General features: G+C 39.4%; 1 protein-coding gene across 1 annotated transcript in view; it reads right to left on the bottom strand.

Annotated features, from left to right (window-relative positions):
- COL28A1 (collagen type XXVIII alpha 1 chain) overlaps window positions 1-13,605 on the bottom strand; it is a 182,053-nt gene extending 168,448 nt beyond the window's left edge. The window contains exons 1-4 of the mRNA XM_027540086.1: window positions 13,462-13,605; window positions 9,829-9,986; window positions 8,473-9,029; window positions 1,379-1,399 (exon numbers count right to left, since the gene is read on the bottom strand). Coding sequence (XP_027395887.1) covers window positions 1,379-1,399; window positions 8,473-9,029; window positions 9,829-9,949 — 699 coding nt within the window. The 5' untranslated portion in view covers window positions 9,950-9,986; window positions 13,462-13,605. The remainder of the gene's footprint in view (window positions 1-1,378; window positions 1,400-8,472; window positions 9,030-9,828; window positions 9,987-13,461) is intronic.
- Window positions 13,606-14,009: the final 404 nt, after the last annotated feature.

Raw genomic sequence — 14,009 nt, 5'->3', positions numbered from 1 at the left:
TTTCTGTGGCACAGGGGCCGGTATTTTGTGCAAAAGCCAGGGCAGCAATGACTCTGAGACAGAAAGTGATTCAGAAGATTTCGACTTTGAATGCAAAGAAGTTGCAGAAATACCCAATTTCATTTGCTTATATTTTCTCTCTTAAGTATGCACAAAAGTGATACAGGATTTAAAAATCTATATCTTTTTTTTTTTTCCTTGTTAATTTTCTGTTTAGTTGATCTATCCATAGGTGTGAGTGGGGTATTAAAGTCTCCCACTATTATTGTGTTATTGTTAATTTCTCCTTTCATACTTGTTAGCATTTGTCTTACATACTGCGGTGCTCCCATGTTGGGTGGATATATATTTATAATTGTTATATCTTCTTCTTGGATTGATCCTTTGATCATTATGTAGTGACCTTCTTTGTCTCTTTTCACAGCCTTTGTTTTAAAGTCTAATTTATCTGATACGAGTATTGTGACTCCTGCTTTACATATAAGCAGAAATTAATTATGATACTTTTTCTAAAGCAAAGCGAAAAAAAAAAATCTATATCTAAGTACATCTAAAAGGACTCTTGCGTTAAGTACAAAATTAAAAACTGTGATTCATAAGAAGGCACTGTATCATATTTTAATTGGCAGAGAGCTTTTTTAAAATCTCTCTAAATGGCACAGAAAATAGTGATGTGTCTGACCATGTATGATTCAGTGAAGCATGGTTCTCTACAAGTTTTGGTTGGCTTCTAAGTATTTTATGTGATATTATAAGTGTCCTCATGTTAAAGAAGCAATTTCTCGAATTAAGTTCAGATGTTCTAAACCCTCTACCCAGAAACATATGTCCAGTACAGCAGTCCTCAGCAAGCTGATGATCATCAATTGTGCTGAGTACTGTCCAACCAATATTGGCCAGCTTGCTTCGCCACTTGGTCTGGTGGCCACCATCAGGGAGGAGAATGAGCTTAGTCAGTCATCAGGCAGCAGGGGTGACTCTGAGCCCTGTCCATCAGCCAGGAACACTACTTCATCCTGGCCAACTCAAGGCATACTAGAGTGGAGGACCCTCATGAGCGATGGGTATTGAGACACAGTTAGGATGAAGGAATCAGTATCAAAGTAAGCAAAACTGTATCATGTGCATTATCGCTGATTTCTAAAACCACTGTCTAAAATCATTTAAATATTTCCTACTTTTTCTAAAATTTCCAACCTGCAGTGGATATGGCAACATAAAAGAAATCAAGTGGCTGCCTCAAAATAGAGCAGCTCATTTTTAAAAAGTAAGGATTTTTATTTAGTCACACCTTACCTTCTAATGTGAATTATAATGCTGATTTGATTATGTGAGCTTTTTGGAGTAATTCATAGTAATCAAAGCATGTGGTGCTTACCTTCTTTTCAAATAAGATGTCCTAGGAGGGAAAAAAGAATGAAACATTAACTCAATTCATGATTCTGCTTCCAGCTTCTTATTAGCCTTAATTATTCCCAATGGGATATGCAATTTCCAAGAAGAATAGCAATTCAGCCTTTTTAACCTTGTAAAAGCAATAAAGCCCCAGCCAACCACCCAAGGAGTGCTCTGAGCCATATACTAATAGAAGACATGAACGATACTAACATTCATTAAAAATAATTTTTTTCTGGGAACGTCATCCTATTGCATCCCATGTTTTCTCTCTTGTTCCTTTTTATCAGCTCTAGAATCTCCATAGTTTGGCTACAAGCTCAATCAGCCATAATGAGAATTTTCTTTTGTTTACAAAGACTTAGGCAGAATATGTAATTGTGTATTTTCTCTATTTTTCTATCCCTATGTGCTGTGCTGTGCTTAGTTGCTCAGTCGTGTCCAACTCTTTACAACCCCCAAGGACTGTAGCCAACCAGGCTCCTCTGTACATGGGATTCTCCAGGTAAGAATACTGGAGTAGGTTGCCATGCCCTCCTCCAGGGGATCATCCCAACCCAGGGATCGGACCCACGTCTCCCACATTGCAGGCAGATCGGATTCTTTAACATCTAAGCCACCAGGGAAGACTGAGAATACTAGAGTATGTAGCCTATCCCTTCTCCAAGGATCTTCCTGACCTAGGAATCGAACAGGGTTGTCCTGCATTGCAGGTGTATTCTTTACCATCTGAGCTATCAGGGAAGCTATTTTATCCCTATACAGATGTGCGTTTATTGTTTACCATTAGAACATAAATTTTAGGGTGATAACTTCATGAAATATTAATGAGCCTTAGAAGTCAGTGCGGTCCAGTGGCTCATTCTGTCATAAAGAAACTTGAGACATGGTGCTGTGGCTTGCCCAAGGTCACACTCTTGGGCTGAGCTACCTGACCAAGCTCAGCACTATTTCCTACTTAACCACACAGAGATGAATTAGCCAGAATATTTTTTAAATGACTTTCAATTCATAAGTTTAGAGAAATTCGCAATGTGGTTTTTGTCAGACCTTTAGGCCTCACTTCTCCACTCCAGTTCAGTGGGGTATTATTACCTGAAAAGAAGATCATGTCTGAATCAGTGGACACAAGCTATGTTTACAGATAGAATCATTACTCCCTGAAGGTAGAATTTATGTGTCAAATTAATGCCTTATGACTGAATCTGAGGGGTAGCTCACACATGATAAAATAGAAAATGGAAGCAAAAGCACTACAGTATTTGTTGTAAGTTGTTAAAAATAAAGAATGTGATGAGGAAGCTAAAGATAAGTCAGAGTTGTACCTGTACAGAAGATTCTGCATCCTTTTAGTTTTGTTTTTACTCTACGTTTATTTTGATACAAATGAATTGTTTAGAGAAGGTATAGCAACTTGCTTTAAGTAGTTCTGGTGATTTAATCAGAGAAAAATTTAGACTAGGAATTAAGTGTCATCTAGGATTTTCATCCTGTTTCCACCATTATCTAGCCACCTGACTGTGGGCAAGTCATATCATCCCTCCAGCTCCTTTTCCACGTCTATAAAACAAAGACGCTTGACCCCGTGGTCTTGGGGGCGGTCCAACTCTGGCCACAGACCCTATCTACCAAAATCAGCATCTCAACTATGCTCTCTTTCTCTTGCCCTACCCCAGTGATTTTAAATTACTAGGCAAAGTAAACCCAGGCTGAAAGCAGATGAGATACCTGTGTCTTTAAGAACTAGTAGGTCATGTGGAGATCCAAGCAATCCATTCTAAAGGAGATCACTCCTGGGTGTTCTTTGGAAGGACTGATGCTAAAGCTCAAACTCTAATACTTTGGCCACCTCATGCAAAGAGTTGACTCATTGGAAAAGACTCTGATGCTGGGAGGGATTGGGGGCAGGAGGAGAAGGGGACGACAGAGGATGAGATGGCTGGATGGCATCACCAACTCGATGGAAAGGAGTTTGGGTGAACTCCAGGAGTTGGTGTTGGACAGAGAGGCCTGGCGTGCTGCAATTCATGGGGTTGCAAAGAGTCGGACACAACTGAGCAACTGAACTGAACTGAACTGAACTGAGATCATTTGGACAATGGAAACTCAGCTAAAGTGACAATTTTAGTGTAAAACAGCATTACCCTCTCCAGAATATTTGGCTGTGCACAGAAAGTTGAAATTTACATGCTTTATCTCTAGGCTGCCCAGGACAAGTCCTGGCTTCCACCTGTGATCCTGACATACTTTCCAGACACACCCTAGAGAAATTCTTGTGTAGTTCAGCATTCATTGTTTTTTAATAGTGAAAAATTGGAAATAAAATATCCATCAATAACATACTGGATCAATAAGCAAAATACCACTCAGTAGGTAAAATCAATGTATTGAATTTATATAATTTAACAGAGAAATTTCCTAAAAAGTTGAATGAAAAAGAAAGTTGAAGATGAATGCTTAGAACATGATCCAAATTGTGAAAATATTTAAAATATACATCAGAAACTTGGTGTCGTCTGAGAGGGAAAGAAGGAAAAGAAATCTGAAAGAGAGGCAGTAAAGCAACTAATAATTCAAGTCAGACTGTAATATTTGAAAATAGCTACTGAAATAAAGAAAAATTCAAAGTTGTGTCCCTTTATCACCTTTTTATACTAAGCAATGTTCTTATCAATTTTAAACTCATGAATTTATCTGCTAGTGTGGCAGATGTGTAATTTTACACTTTTTTCGCTTTTCCTTTGAAAATTCAATTTCTGCTTTGCCACATTACCCTTTAAATGTATGTGCCATGAGGCTTAAAAGCGATAACAATGCAACTAATTATTTTTGGAACTCTGGCTTTTGTGTTTGCTTGAATTTATATTTCCGTGGAAACAAAAATGGACCCAAACCGCACAATAGATAAGACTGTTTCAAACAAGAACAAAGCTGCATTCCCTAAGGACACTTGGAGTCCATAAACCCCAGTGATAGAGAATACCGCACAGCAAGCTGCGTGGGAAGGAGAGCCCAGACTTGGCGGGCAGAGAAGGAGGAATAGGATGGTTGTTTGGGAATGGTTGGCCTTCTGGATGATTTTGAATAAAGGAATGCAAAGGACCAACTCATTAGTGGAATGTTGTTCTACATGTCAAAGTTGATAAGGAAAAAAGGCATAAAGACCAATGTGGGCAATCAGACAAAGATAGCACCAAGGAGGGACATTTTTAAAAAGTGGACAGAGCTGGAGGCCTGGAGAGTAGTAAGGCATTTTGCTTAAGCAGAGAGACAGGCCATGTGGAGAACAGTTGGGAGACCGTGGTCAAAGCCAGAGCGAAGGGCATGTTCAGTGAAAGTCTAGGTGGATACTGTGATTTAAATGAAAAAGTATAAATAGAGAAAGGACCTCATCAGAGCAAAGGGAAGGGGCATTTTATTAACAGAGTCAGAGTTTTATGATGGTAGATATGTGGGGAAAAAAGAAATCTAGGCTGGAATTGCCAATTTTGTGAGTGACCATGAGGTCAATGCTCTGAGAAGGGAACAGAGAAAATGTGAGGAAGGTGCCAAAGTTACTAGCATGACGGCAATGGGGGTGAGAATAAGGAGCTTAGTAGGCAAGGGTTACAAATCCCATGACAAAAATAATGTTTGCAACTTGATATAGCAGAAGAAGAGCCATTATCAAATCTCAGAGGAAGAAATAAGGCTCTAAACAGAGGAGGCCTTGAAAAACTGGGAAGTGGACCATCCTAATAATCAATGAAGCCTAGGATTCTAAAGATGATACAGAAATGATGAAGTTGATCCCTTCTTGCTCTGTGAGGGAGAAGATGCACTAAATTAATGTTTTTCTTCAGTTCAGTTTAGTTCAGTCGCTCAGTCGTGTCCGACTCTTTGCGACACCATGAATCGCAGCACGCCAGGCCTCCCTGTCCATCACCAACTCCCAGAGTTCACTCAGACTCATGCCCATCGAGTCGGTGATGCCTTCCAACCATCTCATCCTCTGTCGTCCCCTTCTTCTCCTGCCCCCAATCCCTCCCAGCATCAGAGTGTTTTCCAATGAGTCAACTCTTCGCATGAGGTGGCCAAAGTACTGGAGTTTCAGCTTTAGCATCATTCCTTCCAAAGAAATCCCAGGGCTGATCTCCTTCAGAATGGACTGGTTGGATCTCCTTGCAGTCCAAGACTCTCAAGAGTCTTCTCCAACACCACAGTTCAAAAGCATCAATTCTTCGGTGCTCACCTTTCTTTATAGTCCAACTCTCACATCCATACATGACCACTGGAAAAACCATAGCCTTGACTAGACGAACCTTTGTTGGCAAAGTAATGTCTCTGCTTTTCAATATGCTATATAGGTTGGTCATAACTTTTCTAATGCTTTTTTTAGTACTCTCCAAATAAAGAGACCAATTTGTTACAATTGTTATTCCCATAAAGACTTTTAAAAAGTTTAATGTCAAAGGTAATAAAGAATTTTTTTTAATATCCACATACTCTCTCATGCTCTTTTAAAGGACCAAGTAATATATCCAGAAGGTTGTTTTGAATGTGTTTCTTCAGGGTTCAGTACTGTTCTGTAAATCATAATAAAACAGAAACATGAATATTTTCTTTTTGGAATCATCAGGTCTCTCTTGGGAAATTTAGAACTAAAAATTGTTTTCAGAGGTTCTAACATGGTACTCCCTGATAGAGTGCCAAGGAACATGCAATGATTCCTTGATTTGTCTGGGCTCCTGCAAAATCTATTCACTGTGTACACTTCTGTCCATAAATTCAACTAAAGTCTACTCTGCAATGAAAAGCATAAACTGACAATACAAAAAACCACCCAGATGAATTTCAGAATCATTACACTGGGAGTATGAACCTGACACATGACGTGAGTTCGTTTATATAAAATTCTAGATGTACACTGATTTAGGTTGACGAGTCAGGTCAGAAGTATCTCAGGCGCAAGGGATGCATGTGTTGTGAAGAGGCACAAGGAAACTTTTAGAGATGATGGAAATGTTCCATATCGTATTTGTGTTGGTGGTTTCATGGGTGAATACATCTAGAAAAACTCACGGAATTTTGCACTTAAAGTAGATGAAGTTTTGTACTTAATACATAAGTTAACTTATTTTTTAAAGTCAACTTCATGATTATTTCAAAATAAAAAGTTTAAAAAATTGAACTACAGATGTAATAGACACAGATTAGATAAGGACTTTTTCAAATAGTCTGAGCAAAAGTCCAGTTTTGCTTCCTAGACAGTGGCCATTTGAAACATTGATACTTAGTATATATATCTTGGAAAACCCCGATAAGCTGTTTGGATCCTGCAGTTTGTTTGGAAAGCGGCACCTCCTTCTAAGAAATGGCTTGTTCACAGAGCTTCCATCTGAACAAACAAGCTGAAACCAGAGGATGCTACGGAAGAGCAGAGTCATTAGGATGCTTGGTCATTTTTCGGTTTCCCCAGAAACAGTTTTGTTTCGGATGTACTGCCAAGAGCCTGCACTCTCAGTTGGGCAGGAATTCTTAGCTAGGGTGTATCTGGAGGGAGTATGAACCTCCTGAGCTGACACATCTGGCCAAACAAGGAGCTGCCTGTCCTGTGTCTCTTCCAGGCAGCAGCAGGTGACTCATTGTCACAACCCCAGGGTTCTTTCCTGCACATGCTGGAAACTTCTGTCTCATTCAGTGGTGAGGACTCAAATTAGGCACAGGCAGGGCTCGGCAGTTAGCCTGACCTCCCTGCATGTTCCCTTTCCTGCAGAAGAGATGCTCACATAAGCATTCACCCCAGGTACCTGGGTCTGAGCCTATCATCCGAGGTCTAGGCAGAACTGCCCCCTCGTCTTCCCTTAATGCCCACGTTTCAAAAGGCTAAAAGCAGCAGTAGATTTTTGAGGAGGGATGTTTCTTAACTGTTTCAAGGAATTTTTGCTTGAGAAAACCTTAAAAAAATTTATTCTCTTCTCTCCCAGTGTAACTTTACAGGGTCAAGCATGCAGACTCTGGGGTCTTTGCCTGGCCTTAAATTTTCAACTATAAAATGGATATAATAAGAGTACCTACATCATAAGATTGTTGTAAACATTGAATAAAATAAAATATATAAAGCCCTCAGAGAATGCCTAATATACAGCACTCAAGACATAATCACTATGATTTTGGTAAGAAAAACTCAGCATCTCATGCTAAAAGCACCTGAGAGTAACAAAATCAAAGAATGTTGGGAAAAAGAATTGAGAGAAGGGACAAAAGGATCAAGACAATCTCTGAAAGAGGGCCTGAGGTTTTTTCAATCGATAGAAGAGAGCCATATGAAGTACTCAGGACCTAAAGGACACATCAGCCTAGCCCTCTTGTCAAGAATTTTTTTTTTAATCAGTATTTTTAAGCAAATTAATTTTTGACACTTAACAAATCAACAGCCTTATCTCCAGGAGTTCCTCCTTGAGGAATGTGGTGAAGAGGAATTTTGTTTTGATTGCTTTGCCTTGTGTTCTCCCTAGCAGCGAGGAAGGGTTCTTACAACCAATCAAGAAAAGCAGTGATACCGCCAATCGTGACGTAAAATTAGATGACCTTGTTAACACCTAAGAAGCAAGGAGATCAATTTTCAAAATGGAAGTCTGTGACCTTCACTTGAGCATACTATGGCAAATGGTGAGACAAAGGGTCAAAAACTATTTCTGCACAAGTGGAACGGGAAAAAAAGAACTTAAGACAAATATGGCAGATTGCAATTTGACCACAAGTCGAATACAAGTCAGCAGTGTTCACTGAGCCCACGATGCACAAACTGGAGTCCCAGATGGATGATCGGAGATGAATCCTTCCAAAATCTTCAGCATTGGCTGATAGTAAAGTTAGGAATGCAATTACAGAGAATTAGCCTGGTACCTTCCCGGTTTATGTGCTGCAAACGGTCAAGAATGTAGAGACACATCAGCAAGATTCTTCTTTCCATTTCAAAGGTAGATTTTTTTTTCCCCTTTCATCTTTTTGACCTATTACCCTTTCAGAATTTGTGAACAAATTATCAGCATTATAATAAGAAATGTACATAAAATCAACACGTTAGGTACCTACCAGGCGATCCTGAATTTTGTCGACAAGGGTTGAATCATTCAACAGGAGAATGGGTACACTGGGTAAATCCCCAGATATCAAACGCAGTTTGGTTTCGTTGACTACAGCAGAAAGTCCAATGGTGATAAATAATATTCCTGCAGTTCTGGCGTCTTCAGAAATACTTTGAACATCTGGATTCTTTGGATGGTCAATGCCATCAGTCATCAGCACGGCCACTTTCATGCCATCCTTACGCCCTTCTCTCTTAAGTAGCCTCGTGGCATTGGCAATGGCGTAGTAAGAGAAAGTACCTTGCCCAATGAAATTCATAGACTTGACCCTCTGTTTAAAAGTCTGTAGATCCTTCCAGGAGGAAAAAGGTGGGTCAATTTGGACAGAGCTGCTAAACTGAAGGGCTGCCAGTTTGATGTCATATTTCAAGGAGCCAACTGGGGTCAACTGAAATATCTTGTCACTCAAGCTACCCACAAAATCTTTTTGTTTGTCAAACAGAAAAATTTTGGAACTTTCAGAGCTGTCCACGATGAAGACAAGATCTATGAAGCACGTGGAGTCTGAAATAGAGCAAATTGGTTAGGCAGCATCCTTGTCCCCACTTGTAAAACTACTTTGCGTAAGGAAAGCCCTGAGGCGTGTGGCCTGAATAGCTGATCTCCAAGAGGAGAAGGAAGTAAAAAAGAGAGGCACCTTGGAGATCGGGCTGACATTGTGAATAACTAAATCTCTTTCCAAGTCTTCAAATTCTTTTCCTCTTCTAAAATCATGCAACTCAAAAGCAAACAAAATACCATATATTCTGAGCATCTTCCCAAGGAAAAACTTACTTAAAGTGAGAGGAAAAGAAGGAACATTGTAGTTTAAAAATTCAACAAACACTAGACAAAGTTGTCTAGAAGTAAATAATACTCTGCCTCATTCTCAGATTATGGGACATATTGGTGAGGCCCCATCTTGTTTGGGTACAAATTTTTTTTTTTTTTAACATTTTTTAAATCAAGGGAGAAAATGACTGGATGGATCGTATTGCAGCCGTGCTGAGGGACAAAAAAACCTAATAGTGAGAACTGAAGGTTGAATCCTAGCTCTGTGACTTGCTACTTAATTTGCCTGCAGCCTCAAGCATGCCACTTCACCTTCTGGGCCTCAGTTTCTTTATCTATGTGAGTGGCATTCTCTGTTGTGCCCATTTAAGTATGCTCTGTAAGTATGTAACATGACTTATGATCATATCAAAATAGAGTATCACATATATACATAAATATGTAGTTTGCTGTTTATACCAAGTGCTATTTGGAAAAATTCATATTAGGGTTTTAAGAAACTAAAACTAACAAAGATAAAACATTTTTTTACCCTGGAGATTTTTCCTTGCAAGTAAATTGGTCTTTGAGCCTTTCTTTCTTTGTCCATATATTGCTTGACTCATAAAAGCTGGCAAAAGCAGGAGATACAGGACAAAACGTCTGTTCCACATTATGATGGATGGTGAAAAATCATCTGCCGTGTAGCACCTTTAATTTAAAAAATCAGTTATAAGTACTTTAATAAGATATAGAGTTTGCTATTTTTAATTTCAAGCCCGTAAAATTTGAAGCTGGTATGTGGAAAGAGAAAAGGGTTTTTCATTCATATTTATGGAGAATTATCCATATGGAGATTTTTAAAGTTTCTAATCTAAATAAATCATGGTGACACAACCAAATATCTATTAATGAATGTTTTTGTATATTCAAAGAATTACATCCAAGTAGTCTGAATTTCCCATTATATTGTGGGGAGCAGGAGAGGATAGAGCTATTTCAGAACATTTCAGTCCCACTCTATATGATGGCTGTGTTTCAATCACAGGGTCTGTTTGACATATCCACATTCTCCAAGGTAGTATCAGATTGCTACAAGGTTGTTTTATCCGTTTTCATTATAACTAACTCCTGACCATGCCAATATTTTTACAGGGTTGTAGAGAGCCACCACGATTTCAGTCTTAATATTACATGCACAATTTCAGTGAGTTCAGAGGTCATCAAAAATTGAATTGCCCTTCTGTTTCCACAGAACCCCATTTTCTACATTTACTTTGTTAACTTCATCTCCACTGGAGTTTCAAGCTGTCCTACAGCTGCATATCCAGTCAGTCAAAAGAGTATAGGAGTAAAAAAAAAAAAAAAGAAACAGATTTGCTAAGTGTTAGCTGGAACAACTACTGGACAGATATAGGACTTGAAATCAGGAAGCGATCCCCTCTGAAAGGCCCTGTGAAACTATTTTCCTGGGTAGATTAAAATATAATCTTGTATTTAAATCTTCAGCAATTTTCAGCACTCAGTAAGCCCAGCTATGTACCAAATGCCTTTAAAAGCCACAGACTTCCCTGGCAAAAGAAGACTCATGTGTGGCTAGCTCAGTATACCTGAGAATGGAAGTAAGAAGGCTTATTTTGAACCCCATGTTTTGCATGGTTTGGAAATGTTTGCCAGCTTGAAGTGTATAGACTTTAGAAGTTCTGGAAAAAGAATCATGCTTTCCTTCTTTGGCACCTTGCCTTCAGGGAATGGTAAACTGGGAAATCATGAGCATGATTTTTTCCAGACTCTCAATGGGCAGGGGAGGTGGTGGGGTGGAAATACATGCTAAGGCAGTAAGGAATGAGATGGGAGACTGACTTCTTCATACATGCCAGATGGAGAAGCCCCAGTGAGAAGCAAAGCTATCGGATTGGGGGTGAATCGGTGGAGGGCTCCATGCCATAGTCTGCTCCTCAAATAGCCTCGACTAGCAGGAAGCTTACTAAGCCAACTTTCTATCAGTATGACCAAGTGTGTGTGCTGTGTGTGCTTAGTCGCTCAGTTATGTCCAACTCTTTGTGACCTCATGGACTGTAGCCCGCCAGGCTCCTCTGCCCATGGAATTCTCCAGGCAAGAATACTGGAGTGGGTTGACATTCCCTTCTCCAGGGGATCTTCCTAACCCAGGGGTCAAAATCATGTGTCTTGTATTGCAGGCAGATTCTTTACTGTCTGAGCCACCAGGGAAGCCCCATATCTCTTGGCATTTGCCTCAAATGCAATTGACCAAATGTTAACTGCTCTTCAGACCAGGTATGCTAAGATTTGGAGACAAATATGTATTAAAACGGAGAAGGCAATGGCAACCCACTCCAGTACTCTTGCCTGGAAAATCCCATGGACGGAGGAGCCTGGTAGGCTGCAGTCCATGGGGTCGCTAGGAGTCGGACACGACTCAGCTACTTCACTTTCACTTTTCACTTTTATGCACTGGAGAAGGAAATGGCAACCCACTCCAGTGTTCTTGCCTAGAGAATCCCAGGGATAGGGGGCCCGTGGGCTGCCGTCAGTGGGGTCGCACAGAGTCGGACATGACTGAAGCGACTTAGCAGCAACAGCAGCAGGTATTAAAAGGGACTTCCCTGGTAGCTCAGATGGTAAAGAATCTGCCTGCAATACAGAAGACCCGGGTTCAATCCTTGCATCAGGAAGATCGCCTGGAGAAAAGAATGGCTACCCACTCCTGCATTCTTGCCTGGAGAATCCCACAGACAGAGGAGCCTGGTGAGCTCCAGTCCATGGGATCCCAAAAGGTCAGACATGACTGAGTGACTAACACTTTCACATTTTCACATTCAAAGCTGTGTAGCAAAACGCAGCAGCTGTTACATTTTCAGAGGGGGAAGATGTATAACATCATGTCCCTGGTATCACATATGACTTCTTTCTTTTGTTGACCCTTGTACTTAAAGAAGTTCTCAGAAGTTCTGGAAATAAGAGACTGAAAATTTAATTTCATTGAGAACAAGAGATTTTACAAGCTTGTAGCTTGTAGATCAAGACAACTCTTCAAAAACCTAAAGAAGGGGATTCCCATGAAGGATCCTGAGATGAAAACTACTATTTCTCTTATTTGCAGGCCTCATTTTGGGCTTCGGAAATGCTGGCTTTAAATAGATATCTTTCCCCTAAACTAGGCACTTGCTCAGTTTGTTGACGTGTAATTATGAATTCATAACTGAAGACTTATATATATATAATGTTCCCTAACACAACTGATTCATTAGCAATAATCACAATATCTCATACTTAACTACTATTTGTTCTGACATTTTTTATCTAGTTCTCCGAAACCAAAGTCATGCTGTTGCTTTCCGATATTAGCCAGAGGACACCCTTACACTTTCTCTAGTTTTTCAGTTCTACTATCATCCTGAAATCTCTTATTAGTTTAATATATTAAGAGCCCACTCATTTTGGATCTTTTTTGTCATGCTTTATTTTGCCTCGGTTTTTAATACTTCCCACCCTTCTCTCATTTAGATGATATATACAAACAAAATAGGTTTCAGGGGAAAAGAGTCATTAGTTAAATAAAGGAAATATAAACCTCTGTGCTTACTACAGTTTGCATTTCATAAATGCAGAAACAATTGTTACCTTTAATCAATGCCATAGTTTTGGCTTTTTTGTGTGGAATTTATCTGGGGTAAATATCAGGATCAATAAATCCAACAGAACTTATATTTTATGACTTTTTGGAAATAACATTATTTTTCAGCAAAGTTTACTAATTTTATTCACAATGTTTGCATCTCATTTGTTTTGCCATGAAGATAAAGTGATCGGATACTTTATCCAAATCGCTAAACTTACCATATTATAAAGAATTCTGCAGTGACTACTGAGTTATAAAAATGTGTCCAAATTAAGAAAAAGATGTCCCAAAAGATATTAACAGTATAACAATGCTACATAGTAGGCTATAAATTAAAAATAAATTTTAAAATAGCTTTAAAATTAACATTTCTACATTTTAACACTTATTATTTCCCTGATAATATAATTAAAGTAATAACCAAGGATAAAAAAATCTGATAAGTTTTCTTCACATAATAAATACGTAAACCGTTTAGTCTTCCACAGTTCCTAGATGTCTGAACTAGTTTCGAGTGATTAAAACAAAACAGTCATGTCTTACCTTATAAAGTTTATCAAACAGGAATTAAAGACTGGTTAAGCAAGTGCCAAGGGCAAGGACCATTGCTGAGGATGGAGCTGACTATTTGGTATTGTTCTGTTCTGTGGGAAATAAAAATTGTCTTTCCCTTTAGATCTTTTGTAATTCTCTACTCATGTTTTTTAGACTAAATTAAAGCAAGAGTGGCTAGGCATTTGGCCAGGGTGCAAGATCTGGGTGGGATCAGTGAGTAATTTAAAGGAACAGTGCCTTTCACAATAAGTCTGTGCTTTCCAGCCTGTTTTAAAAATAACTTGGGCAGATTTCCTACAGTTTAGACATTTATTGACAGCCTGCCTTTGTTTGTCAGGCCATGTCCTCTTTCTGGTCCTTTGCCCGGGAGTTGCTCGGTAAGATACTGTTGCTGAAGAGCTCTGTGAAGGAGGATAAATCATACCAGCTTGCGTGTGCATGCTAAGTCGCTTCAGTCGTGTCCAACTCATTGTGACCCCATGGACTGTAGCCCACCGGGCTCCTCTGTCCATGGGATTTCCAGGCAAGAACACTGA

Source organism: Bos indicus x Bos taurus, chromosome 4 (assembly GCF_003369695.1).
Source record: "Bos indicus x Bos taurus breed Angus x Brahman F1 hybrid chromosome 4, Bos_hybrid_MaternalHap_v2.0, whole genome shotgun sequence".
Taxonomy (NCBI): Eukaryota; Metazoa; Chordata; class Mammalia; order Artiodactyla; family Bovidae; genus Bos; species Bos indicus x Bos taurus.
This window is presented reverse-complemented; position numbering and strand designations above follow the sequence as displayed.